The sequence below is a fragment of the Lates calcarifer genome, linkage group LG23, assembly GCF_001640805.2.
Source record: "Lates calcarifer isolate ASB-BC8 linkage group LG23, TLL_Latcal_v3, whole genome shotgun sequence".
Classification (NCBI taxonomy): domain Eukaryota; kingdom Metazoa; phylum Chordata; class Actinopteri; family Centropomidae; genus Lates; species Lates calcarifer.
The window spans coordinates 8263438-8284222 of record NC_066855.1 but is presented as its reverse complement, the minus strand read 5'-3'; the positions used below and the strand labels follow the sequence as shown (position 1 = coordinate 8284222).

Sequence of the window (20785 nt, the reverse complement as noted above, 5' to 3'; positions counted from 1 at the left end):
AGAAAGAATTTAAAGCCATTTTACAAAACCAGACGCACCTGTTTCTCTGTCACAATATTCTCCAGATTATCCACATTTATGATGCACAATTGTAAGACTTTCACTGAATTGTCATTTTGTGTTTATTTTCTGCATCGTTTACACACAAAAAACCGTAGTAGAATTACTCACTGCGTTTGATTAATGCTTGATATTCATGTAGTTTTATTTTGTCCATGATTTATGAGGGGTCCTCACTTTTATAGTGAGCAGTCTGAGTTATACCACTTGGTGACATGATATGTGATCAAATGGGAATGTTATGTAGCAGCCCAGTCAGCAGTGTATTCCTCTGCAATGAGGAAATGTCGGCAGAGACCTCTTTCAGTTTTTGCCTCCTCTGTGCCAAAACATCACCTCCCTCTGGTGGTAATACACAGTAGTGTCTGTTTTGCTAGATTCAGATGGATGAAGATTTATGATTTATAACAGTAAACTTGATTCATTCATTCTATTATTTGTTTGTTTGCTTTTTGCTTGTCAATATCATTGTTCTTTATGTTTTTTTACAGATATGTCTTTACATATACACATCACAGACTCAGTTGTATCATTAAATAACAGGTGGAAATATTTCAGTTTTGCAGTATTTTTATTTTTTTACAGAAAATATTTTCTTTCCCAACAGAGTATCTCTTTGGGCTGCTGATAAATGTGTTACCCACAAAATAAGGGATACCTATGTCATTTTGTCTATTTGTAGTGAGTATGTTACTTGGTCCTTTTGTATGGTAGTAGGCATCATGATTTTACAACTATCTGCATTATACACATACTTAATATTCAGTCCTCCAAGGTTCAGATGGTGGCTGTTTTTCCTGCTGAAACATGCTGTGTGACACACTGCAATCCTGTGGGGATGAGCAACAGATTGAGAGACTGGCAGGGGCTGATCATGATTTGGAGGCAATAGTAAAGAGGAAGCAGACAAGGGTCCAATTTCTTTTTAATTCAAAGCATCCTTGTCTTTGAAATGTGGTGAAAATGTGACAAATCTCAATAAAACTTACATTTGCTAAATAATGATGTAATAATGCTTATCTGGAAAACAACAGGCTCTATGTCATGTATGTTTTTTTCAATGACTATTGCTGGAGCATAATTCCATTGTTTTTCTTTGTGTGTGTGTGTGTGTGTGTGTCTAGATAAAACTCCTTCAAACTAAGTAATTTCCAGGTAATGAAGTACAGTGAGGGACCTCTGTCAGTCAGAGTACCATGCTTGTTAGAGAGGGTCACACCACGCAGTGCCTGGCAGAGGTGACATTTGATAGGGAGGGTGAAGGTTGTCTTGCCCCATAGCTAAAATGGAGGGAAAGGACAGGGAGGGGTTGGTGGGGTCTAGCAGAGATTGAATTTCAACAGGACAGCATTCCCAAAAAATTTCAAGACGGACAACGTGAGGCAGCGAGGGACGGGGCAAGATTGTGAATGTTCCCTGAGCAAACAACTGAAAGCGCAGGTTGTGTACAATCTGGTCAGAGAGTTTAGCTGGACTGTCAGGGGACCTGTGTGTGAGTGTCGATTGAAGGTAGACAGACAAACAAGGGCTTTGTGTGTATGACAGATGGATGCGATGACAGAGAGAAAGACGGACAACCTGATGAGCCACGGGAGACAAACAATGTGATTTTTCATCCTGCCATTAGTATCTGTCAGCAGCTGTTTTACATTTAGTGAGTAAAGACTTTTATCTCATTCACTGGGTGCTAACATGGCTTGTTGTTTGTAATTTTTATCCATAGTATCTTCCCACATTTTAAATAAGATATAATTCAAGAGTTCAAGAGTTTTTTTTTGCAAAATCTGGGGTAAATGAGTATGTTTAACGCTGATGAAATCTGTCATGGAAATTGTAAACAACCAGACACTGCTACAGTATCTTCTCTTCAGCCATTTGCTTCTAATGCCATCTGTAATGCTTATCAGCTGAAAACCAAGTCCACTCATGGAACTGTCTCTCTGGTTTCAGACACGCTTTGCTTTTAAGTCCAGTTGTTCTCCAAACTATCAGGAGAGTGGTTTGCGGCATTCCCTGGTCTGGGATACTCAAAGGGATGGACAGCAGTGACCCACAAGAAGATGAAAGAGGAGGCAGAAGGAAAGAGAACGATGGAGAGAAAGATAAACAGCTGAAGAACCAGCTCAACAGTGAGGAAAAAGGGGAGAAAGAGATCAAAGGGAATGAGAAGGAGAAGAAGAAAGAAAGCCGACGTTCTGGCTCTTTATGGAGAAGTGGATGGGCGTTGAGTGAAAGACTTGCCATCAATGTCTCAGGGATGCGTTATGAAACTCAGCTTCGCACCTTAGCCCAGTTCCCTGACTCCATGCTCGGTGACCCCAGGCGGAGGTCACGCTACTTTGACCCGCTTCGAAATGAACTCTTCCTGGACCGCAATCGGGCCTGCTTTGATGCCATTCTTTATTTTTACCAGTCAGGTGGGAGGCTTCGGAGGCCAGCAAACATACCCCTGGACATCTTCATGGATGAGCTGTTGTTCTACGAGCTAGGAGAGGACATCATGAACCGCTTCAAGGAGGATGAAGGTTTTCCAAAAGAGGAGGAGAGGCCACTGCCGTCCAACGAAATCCAGAAAAGACTATGGATGCTGTTTGAGCACCCTGAGTCCTCATCAGGCGCACGTATTATAGCTATCATCAGTGTAATGGTCATTGTAGTGTCCATCCTCATCTTCTGCCTGGAGACGCTTCCTGACTTCAGGCATGAGAAAGAGTCACGAGAGGTAGGAAATGTGGTTGACATGTTGCTGTAGGTTTGGGAGGCAAAATAGTATAAAGAGGTGTCCAGGATGGATGGTTGAAAGGTTTTTAGGGTTTCCAAATTTTAGGAAACTCAGGTGGATGGCATCTTCAAGAGAGACAATGGTAAGTAGTCAACATTTAAAGAAGCTATGTGTAAGTTTTGCTATTGCTATGTAGCCAACATTAGCATTAACAGCTGCTTAATTCTTGGTCTTGGAGAGATGTTGCGAGTTCAGCATCAAACTGCATTCCTTTACTCACCAAGAGCATCTTCAGGGGCGAAAAGCAACAGCAATGTTTCACTTCTAGTTCTATCTTCTTTTCTTCTACTGAAGTTAGCATGCTAACAAGCTAACCACAGCCCAGCAGCTTAGTGTAACATCCAGACTGCCTTGAAGAGGTAGCATTCCTCATAGGGCGTATTCTAACCTCTTGTGGTATAAATGCAATGATGTCTGAAAACTTACAAATAGCCCCTTTAAACAAATTATTTAGTCACCTTGAGGGCATTTATGTGGTTAACAGAATTGGTGGCAGAGGAAACTGCTTTTTAAATCAAATTTATAATTTGTGCTGAGTTTGGGAAGGGTAGGCTGAAGGTAAAGAACTGGACTTGAGAGAAGATACAGTTGGTAGGTTTCTTTCTTGAAAGAATAACCCTACTGTTCAGTCATATTTTTATATTGTGGCTTTATGTTCGATACCACACCAACTGATTCAATGTCACTTGCTAAAAGAGAGAGACAGACAGTAATACTGCTAAAAGTTTTTAATGAAACCCGAATCAAACCACCAGGGCATAAGGTCTTGAATGGGATGTGTGTCATTGCATGGGTCAAAAGGAAACATGATATCATTGGAAGCAGGTGTTTAGGTAAACACACAGTTGGTGAGTACTACAGTGTGTTGAGAGGAAAAACACTGACATGGGGAGAACTATTGGCCAATATGTCTGGAAGCACACCAAAGAGAGAGTGAGAGGGGGGAGACTGAGGGTGGCTTATGGTGTGATTATTTTAGTCGGCTGTTAAATTTGATACACTTGGATTCAGGAAGCGCTAAAGGGTACAGGGAGTAACGGGTGGGGCCTGGAGTACAAATAAAAAGAGAGAAAGGAAAGACGGGGTGAAGAGACAGTTAGGTGTGTTAATAAAAGCTCATACAAGTGACCGAACACATAGACAAAGGTGAGCCAAAGCCATCCGGTGGCTTAGAACCGGAGACGAAAAGGTCTCACAGGATGAGTAGCATACGTTGGGTCATGTTAACACATTCCTCCAGGACTGCTGCGCTAGGCCGGGCTGCCTTTGCACAAGCATGCTGCCAGGAAACTACTGTAACGTACCCCTGTCCGAGTCAGTGGTAGACCCACTGAACTGCATTGGCAATGTTACATGGCTGCAGTGGCCAGGGAGATGGGATAGCAATGAAGGTGGAGATGGATGAGGAGTGGTGCAGCGAGAAGTTCTCATGTTTCTCTTCGGAGATCTCACGGGGTTATATTTAGTCTTAGGAGAGCCCTTGGAGCCGATCAACACATAGATGTCCACCTTTAGTAATAAACACTGTCACTGACCTGCTACTGAAAGTCATGGAATACTCTAGGTTTATTTAAACTGCCCTGAAACTTTATATATTACACACAGCCCATTACAGCATCCTGAACTGATCCTTTTATATCCGTATCATCCGTTTTCATGCTTCTAACTTGATGTTAAGTGTGAGATGTTTTAAATGGCCACCATCTAATGCTTGAATGTAATGCTAACTGACACAGAAGATGGAAAGACAGGTGGGCTGAAAAAGAGATTGCTACAGCTATGATTGAAATGTAAAGCTGCAGATGTCGAACGCTTTTATGATGCTGTCAAAAGTGAGACCCAGTGAGATGGTGGACAACATTCTGAAATTCAATGTAGTTTATAAGGACACCATGGAAACAGTATCTCGGTAGCAGTTCATAAACTACTCTTTATTCACTTTCTTGCTGAGGCTTAGATGAAGACACAGATACTGCTCATGTCTATATGGTAAATATGTAGCTGGAACCACTAGCAATTAGCCTGTGAGCTTAGTTTAGCAGTCTGGTGAGAGGAGAAAAAAGCAAGCTTGGTTCTGTCTGAAGTTAACAAAATCTGCCAAACAGCACCTCAGTAAAGCTGAACTCAGTATAAAGAAGCTTTATGAAGGGTTGTACCACACTGTACCACACTGTTTCTTGGCAATACACGTTTGTGACATTTTTACACTTCTTGTTTTTATACAGGTAAACAAGATGTAATGTATTATTTGTAAGCTTTAGAGGTGCCTGTAGGTGGATTTTGTTATTTTAGTAAATTAACCTATGCTTCTTTTTTTTTTTCTTTTTTTTTTTTTTTGTTTTGTTTAAGCTAAGCTAAGTGGATGTTGGTTTTAGCATCATAATTACCATACAGGCTTGAAAGTGGTGCAGTATAGATCTTCAAGTAAGCTAATAAGCATATTTCCCCAAGTGTCGAACTATTCCTCTGAGTGGGATATGAACAAATTATAATTTGAAGAACAATTTGCTGCTGCTATGTTTAACATATGTTTTATATTTCTTTTGTCTTCTCCACTTCAGGAATATTTTTACAGGTATCACTCCCAGGCAAAGAATGTATCCGAGAACATGCCTCCTCCACAGGGTGTTTTCCACGACCCTTTCTTCATGGTGGAGACCATGTGTATATGCTGGTTCTCCTTCGAGCTCCTCATGCGCTTCGCTTGCTCTCCTAGCAAGACGCACTTCTTCAAGGATGTCATGAACATCATCGATTTCAGTGCCATCCTGCCCTATTTTGTCACTCTGGGAACAGAGCTGGCCAAGGACAATGACGCCAGTCCAGCAACATCCCTGGCCATCATCAGAGTCATCAGGTTAGTGAGGGTGTTCAGGATCTTCAAGCTGTCTCGTCACTCTAAGGGCCTCCAGATCCTTGGTCAGACACTGAGGGCCAGCATGCGTGAGCTGGGCCTGCTTATCTTCTTCCTCTTTATTGGCGTCATCCTCTTCTCCAGCGCCATCTACTTCGCTGAGGCTGACCACACCAACACGGCCTTTATCAGTATACCACATGCTTTCTGGTGGGCAGTTGTCACCATGACCACAGTGGGCTATGGTGACATGTACCCAGAAACAGTGTGGGGTAAGCTGGTGGGCTCAATGTGCGCCATTGCTGGCGTGCTTACCATCTCACTGCCAGTGCCTGTCATAGTATCCAATTTTAGCTACTTCTACCATCGGGAGACTGAATGTGAGGATCAAACCGAGTACACCCATGTCCAAACATCACTGTGGGAAGACGAAGAGCCGGAAGGGGAGGAAATAGATGAAGGTGACAGGGATCCAGAGGGAGATTATTATGCCATTGAAGGCATCTGTAACCCTCTGAATGGGACTCTGCTGGGTGGACTATGTACAGGGCAGACTGCAGAGTTCAGAGGGGGAAATACATATCTGAGGGAACCACTGGTTACTCAGGTTTAGGGAGGGTGAGTGTGTTTTGTACATTTGTCAAGACATAGCAGGACAAGACTGAAAAAGGAAAAGCAAAACAAAGCACAAGTGAATAAAGATGAGTTCACAGATCATCAGCACAGGTCCTGGAGAGAGAAACAAGCATAATATACAGACTTATAACCTGTTATTGCCATTTTTGTTCATTTACAGTTATTTATTGTAGCATCAGCCAGCTAAATGTCACTGAAAAGCAACCTTTTGTATAATATAGCTTCAAAAATGCAAGACAATAAGTTTTACATTCTCAGGGTCATGATATAAATATAATATGAGCTGTTTTATTTATTAATGCTATCAGCTTGTGTTTGAGATAAAAATGACTTTCTGAATGTCTGTGCCTTGAAACTATGATGTCTTAGTATTGTCACTTTTGTGCCTTAATGTTTGGAGTGGAAGCAGATAGATTATTGGCAATATAGATGTCACGTCTCATCAAAACTCAACCAAACACCAGCGGAGCTGTCGCTGCAGACAAACTGAGATCTCTTGTAAACCATCCCCACATTCTCAGCATTCTTCTGTACAAAGTTCACACTTGTGTAGTTTTGGCTTATGTGACCTGAAGCGACTGAGATGACCTTTATCATGTGGTAATACAACACTGTAAGATTACTTGATGGCACAGTGTCACTTGCTGTATTTGTGTTAAATTGCCATGGTAGAAGTTATATGTGTATCTGCTCAATTATGCACTCAGTGTTTTTAATAAAGATTATATTTTATTAATTTTCTTAAAAGAAGTTATGTTATTTATTTTTCCCCTGGTCCTGAGTAAACATTTAGAGAAAAGATTGAAATCTTCACTACTGTCACTGAAAAAATAACATTTGTCTGTTAGATACAGCTGTGTTGTTTTAGGATATGAAATATGACAAACTATAGAACACAATTATAGCCAATCTTTCACTGCTTATGCTAATACATCTCCAAGCACAACATGTTGTCAGTGAGGTCTGCCAAACTGAATCTGTGTTTCGCTTTTGTATGGCCATGACCGACCTTTTCCACAGCTACTAAGCTGCTATAAGCAGTAGCTTCCAATAACATTGCTCTCAGTTTCACTGGAACACCTAAGACTTTCCACGGCATCACAGTGATGACCCATGGAAGGTATGTGCACTAATATAATGTTGCCTGTGTAAACTGCTTCAATAATGTGTTTTACTTTGTGTTAATGATGTTAGTTTAACAGTCGGAAAAGGGAAGATATATTGAAATAAACTTTTCGTTGGGTAAAAACGTGATCAGTCAGTGAAGCAACACTGAGGCAAAAACAAACAAATTTCTCTATAAGTTTCAACAATGTCACAAGCAAACTGCCTGTTATTGTCAATTTGGGCAAAAATTATGGAGTTATTGTTTGACTTTTTATATGTGAAAACTAGTCCTGCTTAAGTTAAACTAATTGGAAAATTGTCTCAATGCAGGAAAAACAAAACAAACAAAATCAAACAACCACTACAACACAAACTCACCAATCATTTTTATGCTTGTGTGTACAAGGGCAAATTTATTAAGAGGAATTCTACCAAAGGGGCAAACAGACTGGTAACACAATCTGATTTAAAATTAAATCAGCAAGGATTTTTTGTATTGAAGTGAGTGTATTTATTTTGAACAGAATTAAGGAATATGTAGCAACCTTCAGTGAAGCAACAGTATTGGATCCAAGTCAACTCCACTACAGAGATAAAGTTGGCAAGTCAGTTTTATTTATATGACCTAAAATCAAAAATTCTAAATGTGCCTCAAAGGGCTTCAGAGCCTGTTCAATATGTACCCTTTGTCTTTAGTATATAGCTGAGAACATTTATTGTAAGTTTGCCTTGGGAATTTGGATTGCTCTCCATCATTACTTATTTGTCCACTAGAGAGCACTGCTGTTCTCTCAGTAATCAGCCCATTTCCTCACCCCTCCACCATGAAGCTGTGCATGGGTCAGAGTGAGTCCTTCTCATTCAGTAAATGTATCCTTCTTTGTTTGTTAAATCATGTCACTGAACTGCTGTGTCATTGCATGTCAGATGTAGCCAAACAAAAGTGAAATTTATATCATGTTTATTTTCATTCCAAACTTCTCTCCAGTCTGATAAACACACTTGAGTAATACAAACAAGCGCTTACTGGACTTTCCAGATTTTTGATTCAGACAAACTCCAAAAGCCTCACGTACCAAAACATATCAATATGATGTGGCAACATGGGACATTTTGTCCTCAAACACAAACATGCTCTCAAACTACTGACCATAAAATCTCAGAGGCTGTAGTCAAGTTTCTTTAAATAACCACTAGAAATACATCACACACACACAATAAATAAATAAGTTAAAATAATATGACCTTCACATTAAGAACCAAAAAGACCAAGCTGCTCATCTCATAACAAAATCAAGTCCGCAGGTTCTACCTGGTCAAAGAAAAATACATTTTTTAAAAGGAGCATATACAGTTAAATATCTGTGCAGTTAATATTCTCTATGTGTCCATTGAGAACTGAGGACTTCCCATAGAATTTAGGCCCATTCCAAGGAGGTCATCAGAGTCCACGTTGAAATATCTCTGACTGTTTGGTGGTTGTTCAGACACACTCTCCCCTGTCAGGGTATTCCTCAGCGGTAGGAATCGAGTGAAGGGGACTGCGTGACGATCTGGGGATTGTCTCGAGGCCAGAGACAAAGGAAATCCATGGTGCGAGGAAAGGAAACGGGTGTATCCGTCTGCCAGCAGCAGCTCTTGGAAGGTGCAGTCAGCCTCTGCATAGAAGCTCTGAAAGTGACAACAGATGATGAGAGTGAGTGACTGGAAGGACTGGAAGGAGACTTTTGGATATTAAGATTTTCTTTGCTCACTGTACCTGCCCCCTCAAGCGGCCTCCACTGTCCACACAGAGAAACAGGGATGACGACTGTCCCTTGATGGCTATATGACCTGGTTTAACTGATTTCAGCTGCAGCACACCTGGAAACACAAACAGAAATAGATGTGTCTTCTTCATAAATCTCCTGCCGGTCTCAACTTTCTGGGCTTCAAATTATCCAGTGTGGATGTGTTTGAAAGAAAAAATATTATAAACTAGGCCCAAATATGCTGTTCTGTTGCTAATAATACTTACTGTAAGGTGTCTGAACAGCACTCCCTGACACTCGCCCATCCAGGGTCATCTGCAGATACATGCCTCTTCTGTGGTTATCTGCAACAAGAGGGGGAAAAAAAAAAATCTAATTTAAGGTGTATAAGAGTAATATTATGTCATCAATACTCTCATTCTTTAAGTGAAATTCTTTAAAATGAAAAGTATTATAAATACCTGTGTAGAGATGCCCCTCTCTGACTTGATTATTAAATGATAAAAGTGGGTTGGAGTCAGTGAGATAAAATGACAGAGAGAAAGGAAGTGGAATGATTAAAAGAAAAGAGGACAGGTAGGAGAAAGATGTGCATGGAAATAAAAACATTTGGGAAAAAAGGTTGAGGAGCTCTTGTAAGAAAATAAATAATGAATAAATTTTAAATAAATAGCTTGATAAGGATGAAATATAAATAATAAATAAAAACTCAAGCAAGTTCTTTTCGATCAAATTCTGAACAGGAGCAAGATTTGTGCCCTTATAAAGGGGTTAGGAGAAGGAGGTCCTCCTTCATGAGGGCAAGGTATGAGTCAGACATTTCTACATAATTAAACCGTGATTTAATGCTGAGGGGAAGATCTCTGCTCTCACGCTATGTATGGACTTCCTCCGTGTCATTTACTGTAAGACTTGCTCGTGACATTGGGTATTTGGACTCCCACGAGTTCAGGTTTGAATTCCTCCCAGCCAAGCACATGACAAATGGGTATTTAATGATTTTATGTTTAATGTGATTCCATTATTTACCCTCTTTTAGTTTGACATTGTTCAAGGTAAAATGATGCACCTCATTTTGATTTGTGATTTGTACTGACATATATCAGTAATATGTTTTGTTACAAAACAGCTTATACATTAACCTGGGTGTTTCCCCATCTAGGGTTCTACTTAAAAAATATGCACATTTCACAACTACCAGAGGATGTCATACAAACATATCTCTCTGCGTCATCTGCTGAATAAATTACAACAAATACGTGTGCATGTGACTAACTGTTTTATTGGTGTTTATCTTATTTTTTGATGTGTGCGTGTGTGTGTGTGTGTGTGTGTGTGTTTGAGAGAGAACGAGGGAAACAGTGGGTGAAACTGATTTACAAGCAGGAGACAGATGTTTACAGGACTGCAGCTGTGTAGTAACCAGAGAGGCCACACGTCAGCTTTTGGACTCTCTGGTTAAGAAACATGGTTTGTCACCAGGAAGCTTTACTTTCTCTTCAAAGTACATCACCTCTTTGTTTTGTATCATTGTGATGCTACGTAAAGGGTCAGTTCATACAAATAACTCTCTCTCTTGCTCACAAGCTTGCACACAAAGAAGTCGAGTAGAGAGCAACATTCTTTAGGTGAAATAAAGTAGAAAAAATTTAATTATGAAAGAAAAAACAATAACATCAAAAATATTGTCATTAATCATCCTGCAGTCCAATATAAGAGAAAGTGGTGTGACACTACTACAACATATGGATCATTGACATACAAAAACTATTATTCATCCTGTGAAACTAAATAAATGTGATGAATAAAAAATGAGATACAGTTTTAACCCATTGCCCTATATATTTTTATACTATAAACATGATTTAATTCCATGTGTGTCAGAAGACTAATGTAAACTGTCTTTTGGTGAGTATGTGTATCGCTTTACAAACACAGTCTGACATATTGAGGGGAACACTTTATTTCTCATAATAAAAATCACACTGGACCCTCCTTTACGAAAAGAAAGGAGAGAATGCCGTCCCATAATTCCTTGCAGCTCCAGAGTTTGTAGTGACGCACCGCCGCGGCAGATTCACGAACATGTAAGCACAACAGAGCACCTGCTTAATGTTTGTGATCTTGATTTCTGGAAATCCTTTCACCCTGTTAAAAAAAATCTCTACTTAACAAACGTTTAAAAAAGGTATAACCGCCGGGAAACCATACAGTAATGTCTGAATTAAATTGAATTGTAGCCAAAATAAAATTGGTATAAAATGGTTTAAATACCGCAAATGGTTTAAATACCACAGTTCTCTTTTCCTAATTCCTTAACAGTTCTCCTTTGCATCAGAGTGGTTAGGAAAGGAGATTATTTTGACTATTGGACCGCAGCCCAGGTATCTGTTCAGCGCCGATGAGTCACGTGATGGTGCGACAACAGAACACGTGAGAGCAGGGGAGGAAGTCGAGCAACGTGTACTCGCAAGATGTGAAAGCAGTATTTGCACAGACATGTCTACTTTTTGATGAAACGGGAGCAACGTACTGAATGTAGAGGACAGACACTAAAACTAAATTATCGATCCTATCACGTTTGTATCGATCCGATGTCAATACCACCCCTACTCAGTACAAACTTCATTAACGAAGAAGCCCGAATATTAAATCAGGTTTTGGAGCTGTTTTTTTGTCGAACACGAGTGAGACTGTGAACACACCTGCGGCGCAAAGGTAAGACTAAGGAGCGAACTAGCTAGCGGCTAAAATTAGCATTTGCTTTAGCAGCGAGCGTTAGCGTTAGCCTTATTTTTTTAATGACATATTTTGGCCTTGTTTTAATTTTCAGTCGTTTTTATCGCGTGGGTAAGAGTGTGTTTGTGTTTCCGTGACTGAGGCTTCCCTGACCTGAGTTGAGGACCCCAAATGTGAACGGATTAAAACACAATGAGCTCTTGATAGTCTGTTTAAATCCCTGTTGCAATTGTTTACAGTCACCTTGCCGACATTTTGCATCTCTTTGTATCTTTGTGTTCCATCCTGGTCATTTTAACTCAGTTTATATCGGTCTATCATGTCGTTGTCTATTTGTGGTCATTTGTATTATATGTACCAAATGTACCTGGCTGCTTTATGCCTGGATGTTAGCGTTAACATTAGCCTTATCTTATAATGTTTTTTGGGGGGCTTTTTCCTTATTGTTGTCGTTTTTATCTGTGTGAGTTAAAATGTGTTTGTGTTTCTGTGACTATAGAACTATAGTCTCTATAGTTCTGTGTCCATTCCTGATCATTTTGCATTTGTTTGAGGTCATTTTCATTGTGGCAGTTAAACATTGTGATTGTTTTGCATCTCAGTTTTTTTGTCTGTTGTTTTTGTTTGTAGATTTCTTGTCTTTGTAGATTTGTGGCAGTAATCTGTCCATAGCTATCTATTGACCCACAGTTGTATGTATTAGTAATGAGAATTTTGATTGAGCTCAGTTATAGGTTAAATTCAAGCTTGAAACTAACATTTTAACTGTGTGCTCCTCCACAAGTTTGAGCCTCAAACATTTTAGTTAATTTTTTGTTGGTTCTTAAGAACGTGATGCTTTTTCTTGTTATATATGACAGTAAACAGCCCATTTTCCAAAACACTGCTCTAAAATTTTGGAGAATACTCTGGTTCAGCTGTAATGATTAATATCTGTTAGAGGTGTGACGATACACTCAGCTCATAAGATGAAATGACATATGATATTGGGTTCAAGAGAATGAGGGGATAAGATTTTAACACTATTTTTAAGGAAACTTCAGTGATGAAAGACTGTCTTTTATTTTACTGAAAATGTGGTCATTTTAACTGCAGTAAATATCTTTGCAGTATATAATGACCAGTTCTACACGTATTTACTTAAAATATTTCACATAAACTCCTGTACCTTTGTAAATTTAGTTGTTATTTATTAAATGAAAACAACACAAAACAAAGACATATTTGTGTTAAGAAGAAGAAGAAGGGCTGAAATGTGAAATAATGATTCTGTATGTGACTGTCAGTAATGGAAAAAATACTCAGAAGTATGATAAACAACACAAGTTAAAATCGCATTCAAAAATTTACTCAACTGATAGTGTTTATTATTGTTATGCAGGTCACAGTAACATACATGATTGCTTCAGTGATTAGTTGATGGATACACAGTTAATAATCATATTACTTTTCCCCAAATATTTGTTGTTGGTTCTTCAGGTGATGACAGTCAACTGTTCATTTACTCAAACAGCCTTCTAATATTTGTTAAATGTTGTGGGTCAGCTGTATATAAATTAAATGTTGTGGGTCAGCTGTGTGTACATATATATATATATATATATATATATATATATATATATCAGTGTTTTCATGGTTAAATTGTTGATGAGGAATAGGTAGTGGTGTACTGATCATTTTCCCTTGTATGTTTCTCTTTGATTTCCTCCAGGTGTCACCACATCGTCCACAACATCGTCCACAATCGCCTCTCCTCGGAATTGTCTGAGATTAGAGACATTGTTGATGATCACAGAGGCTTTGTCCATAATCTCAGAGACATTGTCCTCAGTCAGAGAGATGTAGTCCACGATGGCAGAGTCTTCATATAATGAAGAAGTTTTTTGAGACCACGACAGAGACCTCCAGGTAATTCACAAACAGCTTTACATAAACTGTCCAATACAGAGCACTGCCATTAAATTGTATATGTTCAGTATTCAGTATATAATATAAAAAATATAATAACAGAAGGAATCTGTCATATAAAAATAAAGTAATGTAAAAGTAATTAGCAATATCAGAATTAATATGTAATAGTAAAAGTAATCTTATACTAGAGGTAACAGTAAAAGTAATCTGTAATATGAAAGCAATGCAGAAGTAATAGTAATCCAAAATAGAAGTATAAATTTTATGTTATAGTAAGACATCAACAAATGTCAAAAATGTATAGTAGGAATAAAAAATGTCACAAAATGTCATAGTATAGTATGGCATCAAAAATCATCAAAAAATGTCATAGTATAGTATGGCATCAAAAATCATCCAAAAAATGTCATAGTATAATATGGCATCAAAAATCATCAAAAAATGTCATAGTATAGTAAGGCATGAAAATTGCTCAAAAATGTCATAGTATAGTAAGGCATGAAAATTGCTCAAAAAATGTCAGTATAGTAAGGCAAAAATCATAAAAAAATGTCATAGTATAGTATGGCGTCAAAAACCATCTAAAATGCATAGTATAGTATGGCGTCAAAAATGGTCAAAAAATGTCATAGTATAGTATGGCATCAAAAATCATCAAAAAATGTCATAGAATAGTAAGGCATGAAAATTGCTCAAAAAATGTCTTAGTATAGTATGGCGTCAAAAACGGTCAAAAAATGTCATAGTATAGTATGGCGTCAAAAATCATCAAAAAATGTCATAGTATAGTAAGGCATGAAAATTGCTCAAAAAATGTCATAGTATAGTATGGCGTCAAAAATCATCAAAAAATGTCATAGTATAGTATGGCGTCAAAAATCATCAAAAAATGTCATAGTATAGTATGGCATCAAAATCATCAAAAAATGTCATAGTATAGTATGGCGTCAAAAATCATCAAAAAATGTCATAGTATAGTATGGCATCAAAAATCATCAAAAAATGTCATAGTATAGTATGGCATCAAAAATCATCAAAAAATGTCATAGTATAGTATGGCATCAAAAATCATCAAAAAATGTCATAGTATAGTATGGCGTCAAAAATCATCAAAAAATGTCATAGTATAGTATGGCATCAAAAATCATCCAAAAATGTCATAGTATAGTATGGCATCAGAAATCATCAAAAAATGTCATAGTATAGGAAGGCATGAAAATTGCTCAAAAAATGTCATAGTATAGTATGGCGTCAAAATTGCCAAAAATTGTCATAGTATAGTATGGCGTCAAAAATGGTCAAAAAATGTCATAGTATAGTATGGCATCAGAAATCATCAAAAAATGTCATAGTATAGTATGGTGTCAAAAATGGTTAAAAAATATGTCATAGTATAGTATGGCATCAAAAATCATCAAAAAATGTCATAGAATAGTAAGGCATGAAAATTGCTCAAAAAATGTCTTAGTATAGTATGGCATCAAAAATGGTCAAAAATTGTCATAGTATAGTATGGCGTCAAAAATGGTCAAAAAATGTCATAGTGTAGTATGGCGTCAAAAATGGTCAAAAAATGTCATAGTGTAGTATGGCGTCAAAAACGGTCAAAAAATGTCATAGTATAGTATGGCATGAAAATTGCTCAAAAAATGTCATAGTATAGTATGGCGTCAAAAATGGGACAAGAAGTCATAGCATAGAAAGGCAAAAAAGGTGCAACTCTAACGTCTAGGTACAAATATTCACTTTCAGACAATATTAAACAAATGAACAAAATATTCAGTGTTCACAAGTATTTATTTGAGTAAGAGTAAGACAATTCAGTGTTGCAGCAGCAAAAATAGAAAAAGGCATAATATAAACAAGACAACATAATGTATAACAATATGAACAGTATAAAAATGATTTCGTACACAGTAATAGACTGAATATGAGTAGTGATATTGTACTGTTTGACTTAGCAAAATACCAAAATGAAATGATGAACCCAAAATCTAACCTAAGCCACAAACACTTTGTAGAGGTGTGTGTCTATGGAAAACAATGGTAAGATTGCTGTTTTGTCATAAGCTGCATGTCATAGTACAGTAGGGCATAAAAAATAAGTCCAAAACTGCGATTAAGACGTGTTCTTGTCTCTGCAGGAGGAGAAGATGACAGCAGCTGAAGACCTAAAGTGGATGAAAGAAAACAAAGCATTAAGAGGCTGTTAAAGGCTGGATAAAAGACCTCCAGCATTTAACTGTTGTAAGCAGTGTTTAGTTTCCTGTTGTTCAAGTGAAAATACTTGGTTTTTCTCTACCGTCTGTAATGTAGTCATGGGCACATTTTATAAAGACTAATATGTCTTTATTAAGCACCTGTGAGAACATTCAGCTGCTTATAATACAACTATCTAATTAAGAATTGTATCACAAGCAGTTCAATGATCACAAAAATGCTTAGTAGACATGTTAATCTTTGGAAAATGTGCTCATAAGTACTTGAACCCTAACCAGCAACAAGTATTTCGTTAAATGTTGTCTGGAATAAAATGATTTCTCTATTTTGAAACTGATGTTATACAAGTATACAATTTTTTTAGACCTATTTTTTTATGTTTTTAATATATGCTAAAGGCTTTATATTTGTATTTTAGACTTTTATGGTTTTGTACTTTTTTTGTAACTTTGATACTTACTTACCTTCTTATAATTAATTTTTTACAGGTTTCATTCTTGATCTCTCACATTTTCATTCTTCTTAAAGGTTGAATACTAAAGGTTTTAACCTTATTTATCAAACCTGTTTTCTAAGTTTTTTTTAGCCCTTTTTTAGACCTATTCCTTTAAGGTTTGAAATGTATTTTTTTAAAGGGTTTAATTTATTTTTACACATATTTTAAAAGATTTTATACTTATTTTTTAAATCTATTTCTTAAATCATTTCTATTCTAAACTATTGGTTTTATATTTCTTGCTATGCATTGTATCACATATGCTATTTGTTCCAGTACAAGGGGTTTTAAAGTGTCAAACTGCCAGCTGAGATAATGACAGAGTCTGACTGAAAAGAATAAACTAACACTGACCTTCTGGAAATGTCTTCATGTCTGTCTCTTCTCTCTGTGATTTAATGGTTGAAGTTTGAATCCTGTGAAAAACACAACAAACTTTAATATAAAGATGTGACTTTTAACAAATCAAAATAAAAGCACAGAGAGTTTCTGGGTACTGAACTTCAAATTATGAAAAGATAAAGTAAAAGACACTAAATCAACAAAGAAACCAGAGTGTAGACTAACTGGTTCTGGACTAATCAGAACTAGTTCAAAAGTTACATTTGCTTTTTACCCAAAGAAAGAAGCTGCTGCTCTGATTGGAGAACTGACTCCACCAGCTCCTAATATTCACACAACAGCAGAGGATGGAAATGTTTGTTTCGCCAGGTCGCCAAGTCAGTTAAAGTTAGATAGAAGCCAAAGTGAAGCAAAATGACAGTGTTTCTGGTGGGACACTGAACTGATTAAGTTCTTCACGTTTTTAAGATTTACTGTACTAATGAGAAGGAGAAAGAGAGGAGAGGGAGTGAGACACACAGAGAGTGTGTGTGTGTGTTTCAAGTCTCATTTAACTCTGTGAGATTTGGAGTTCTGAGAGTTCAGACTCTGGTTGTTGGTGGTGAATTAGTTAGTGTGTGGTGTGCTGTGTTGGCCTTATCTCTGCACATCACACACAATAAGAACAAAAGTGTGAAATCTGGTCTCTCACATTTTCTACTTTGGGTAAGATTTTAAAAATCTGTTAGTGTGAGCCAGGCTTGTGAGTGAGAAGGAGCGGGAGAGAGAGCTGATATTTAAATTCTTCATTTTCTTTCAACTGTACATTCATGAACTATGTAAATAAACTTAAACAGTTTAATATCAGTGCTCTGTGTTGGACAGTTGATGTAAAGCTGTTTGTAGAATTACCTGGCGGTCCTGGTCTCAAAGAACTTCTTAATTGACTCTCTGCAATTGTGGACGAAGTGGTGACACCTAGAGGAAATAAAAAGAGAAATATACAAAGGAAAATAATCAATACACTATGACCTATTCCTCATCAACAGTTAAATATTCAACATTACAGTCAAACCACAACATTTTCCAAACATCAGAGGAATGTCTCAGAAGATAGGCCGTTCACTGTCATATATGACAAGAAAAGGCATCACATCTTTAAGAATCAATAACAATAAATAAATGATAGATAAACGATTATCTTAACTCTTAAACAGATCAACTAATCAATCACTATTCAACTAATTACTGTAGGAATCATGTATATTACTGTGAACTGCATATTAAAAACCTTCACCTGGGGCTGAATGATTTTGGGAAAAAAATTGAATTTTTCTGACAGATACTGCGATTTGATTTGCAATATAATTTTGAAAGTCAAGCTTCAGTCCAGGATTCACTACATACATGTAAAACATGTGATGGAGCATTACCATTTAAGAGATCATTGAAATAGTAACTGCTCTATGTACTAATCCAAGGATGAGAATGAAAATGTATCGAATCAAAAATGTATTTATTTTGACAATAAATGGTATAGAACACACACATAATGACCCATAGAACAATTCTAATGAAACAAGCAGTAGCACTATGTTGGCTTGCCTTCCTTGCAGTAACTTCACATTGGTCATTCTGCTGCCTGTGGTGATTTTTCAAGTCCTGATACAGTAACGGGGAATGACAGGAGATCGGTTGAATGAAAAAGACTGGATAAATCTTTAGGACACATACCTATTTGGTTTGTAAAGTGAGAGCTGGTGTTTCTGTCCAGGCTGCAGCAGCTGAATGAGTAAGCCTGGAAAACACAAGTACAACACTTGAAAAACAAATCACCTAATTATTAAGAATAGTTCACCTCCAGAACTTGAACAGTGTGGAAGAATACAACACTGAAAACTAAACACTAGGACCTTGACAATCAAAAATACTTTGGGTTTTGAGGTGAATAAAAGATGTTACTAGAATATCCTCCTGAGACCCGGCCCATTCATTTATGTCCTTTATAATGGACATTTTGTTCACCTTTATCTTTCTTAAGTATTTGGAGTTACCCTTCCAAGCCAAAGATATAATCTGCTCCTTTTTTCTTGTTTTCTAAATGTAGTTCTATTTTCACACAGATATCGTCCTGTTGTCCTCTACAATGGACATGCTGTGAAATTAAAATAAAAAATATATTTTAAAAAATTAAAATTGTAAGGTGTTTTTTTTTGGCCCAAATAGATAGGAAATCACACAAAAACAGAAATTGTAAGACACTTTTTTCCCTTGGTTCTCAGGAGGATATGACTTTATTGATCTCAGAAAGAAAAATAGTTTTTAGAATAATTTTTAACAGTAATCTCAGTTTATATACCTACTCTTTACTGCCACAAAACTAAAGAGACACATAAAACGACAAAGAGGGAAAAAGTCGCAAAATTATCACAATGAGATGCTTAACTGCCACACTGAAACACACAATGGCCACAAAGAAACGTTAAATCACCTGGAAGAGACACAAAACTCAATACAAGACACAATACGATGCAAAACAACCATAAAGCAGCTGACCATGAGTAGATGTAGAACAGCCAGCTAGAGATGCTATACCACCACAAATAGACACAAAATGATCTGTCGATATGATAATCTGCCATAAACTGACTTAAAATGACCGAGCTAGAGCACAAAACTATATATAAAAAAAGCAGTAACATGATTGCAAAGTAATTGTACAGAGATGCAAACGGAGTTGTAAACGGGCAAACTGACATGGCAGGGACGCTTTAGTCACAGAAACATAAACACACTTGAACCCAGGCAACCAAAAAACGATGACAAAAAGGAAAAAAAAACCACCGCAAATACATCCATGAAATATAAGGCTAATGCCAACGCCCAACGCAATTGCTAACGCTCGCCACCAATGCTAATGCTAACACCCAGGTGTAGCACAGCCAAATAAAGACATAAAATGATATAAAAAGACCACAAATAGCCACAAACCGATGCCAACGACATGATAAACCACCATAAACGGAGTTAAAATGAGCAGGATGGAACACAAACTGACAAAGAGACGTGAAATATCGGTAAAGTGATAACAAATACAAACAGGGATTTAGTCCAACAGCCCACTGAGTGATATCACAACTTATGCCAGGGACGCCTCTGTTACAGAAACACAAACACACTCTAGACACACGATATAAGCGACTGAAAATGGAATTAAACGATATCATTACAAGGTAATGTCACTGCTAACGCTCGCCACTAATGCTAACGTTCTCTGATAATGTTAATGCTAACGCTAGCCGCTAAATGCCTTACCTTCGCGCCGTATTTGTGTTCAGTGTCCAGTCTCACTCGTGTTCGACAAAAAAAGCAGCTCCAGTTTGTTTTAGCATCCAGGTCTCTTCGTTAACGACACTTTCTCGCAGTACTGGCAAACAGAAGCAACCTTTCAAACTTGGTTTAAATCTGTTTTCCGACTTCCGTTTCTCCGCCTCTCTGCGCTCCACCGAGCGTAATGGCCAATCACGAGACACGTCGCAGCCAATGACGACATACGTCAGCTAACATCCGTAGAAAAACGCTGATTGGCCGGCCGTTACTGGTTACGCAACCGCCTCCGATTGGTCTTAAAATACACACCGTAAAGACGGATAGAAGCCTTAGATGTATTATAAGATCTGGGGTACAGTCAGATGCTCTAAAAATGAAGGTGGAACTCGTTTATTTGTGACTGTTCTCTGACAAACTGGACATGAGCCACATGTAATTTGTAATAGCCAAGCTAATGAGCGTGGTCCTGTAACATATATGTATACTGTTTTTAGTTAAAGCAGCTTTATTGCTTTATTTCCCCTGATAGTGGGTTTAAGAGTCTCAAATATATTTTTTACTTGATTTATTATTTTTTT

At 37.5% G+C, this 20785-nt stretch overlaps 2 protein-coding genes and 2 long non-coding RNA genes across 4 annotated transcripts; 2 read left to right on the top strand and 2 right to left on the bottom strand.

The window, feature by feature from the left end:
- The first annotated feature begins 1370 nt into the window (after window positions 1-1370).
- On the top strand, window positions 1371-7083 carry LOC108884422 (potassium voltage-gated channel subfamily A member 7). Its single transcript, XM_018678292.2, has 3 exons — window positions 1371-1714; window positions 2011-2782; window positions 5404-7083. The coding sequence occupies exons 2-3, from the start codon at window positions 2096-2098 to the stop codon at window positions 6307-6309; spliced, it is 1593 nt and encodes a 530-aa protein (XP_018533808.1). The 5' UTR covers window positions 1371-1714; window positions 2011-2095; the 3' UTR covers window positions 6310-7083.
- Window positions 7084-8383: 1300 nt separating this feature from the next.
- fgf21 (fibroblast growth factor 21) lies at window positions 8384-10169 on the bottom strand. Its single transcript, XM_018678263.2, has 4 exons — window positions 9652-10169; window positions 9457-9534; window positions 9199-9302; window positions 8384-9110 (listed from the first exon to the last, which is right to left on the bottom strand). Exons 1-4 carry the CDS (start codon window positions 9797-9799, stop codon window positions 8820-8822), a joined length of 621 nt encoding a protein of 206 aa, XP_018533779.1. The 5' UTR covers window positions 9800-10169; the 3' UTR covers window positions 8384-8819.
- A 1466-nt stretch (window positions 10170-11635) lies between these two features.
- On the top strand, window positions 11636-16697 carry LOC127139200 (uncharacterized). Its single transcript, XR_007809204.1, has 3 exons — window positions 11636-11908; window positions 13641-13837; window positions 15985-16697. It is a non-coding gene; the product is annotated as an uncharacterized LOC127139200 (long non-coding RNA).
- On the bottom strand, window positions 15683-20422 carry LOC127139199 (uncharacterized). Its single transcript, XR_007809203.1, has 5 exons — window positions 20193-20422; window positions 18612-18675; window positions 17790-17855; window positions 16911-16972; window positions 15683-16011 (listed from the first exon to the last, which is right to left on the bottom strand). It is a non-coding gene; the product is annotated as an uncharacterized LOC127139199 (long non-coding RNA).
- Window positions 20423-20785: the final 363 nt, after the last annotated feature.

What these genes read in the sequence shown, in the direction of transcription:
- LOC108884422 (XM_018678292.2), top strand. Translation starts at nt 2,096, where the DNA reads ATGGACAGCAGTGACCCACAAGAAGATGAAAGAGGAGGCAGAAGGAAA. An exon ending in ATGAGAAAGAGTCACGAGAG is followed by an intron (nt 2,783 to 5,403) that starts GTAGGAAATGTG and finishes TCTCCACTTCAG; the next exon opens with GAATATTTTTACAGGTATCA.
- fgf21 (XM_018678263.2), bottom strand. Translation starts at nt 9,799, where the DNA reads ATGTTTTTATTTCCATGCACATCTTTCTCCTACCTGTCCTCTTTTCTT. An exon ending in TGCTGTTCAGACACCTTACA is followed by an intron (nt 9,303 to 9,456) that starts GTAAGTATTATT and finishes TTGTGTTTCCAG; the next exon opens with GTGTGCTGCAGCTGAAATCA. An exon ending in GAGGCCGCTTGAGGGGGCAG is followed by an intron (nt 9,111 to 9,198) that starts GTACAGTGAGCA and finishes TGTCACTTTCAG; the next exon opens with AGCTTCTATGCAGAGGCTGA.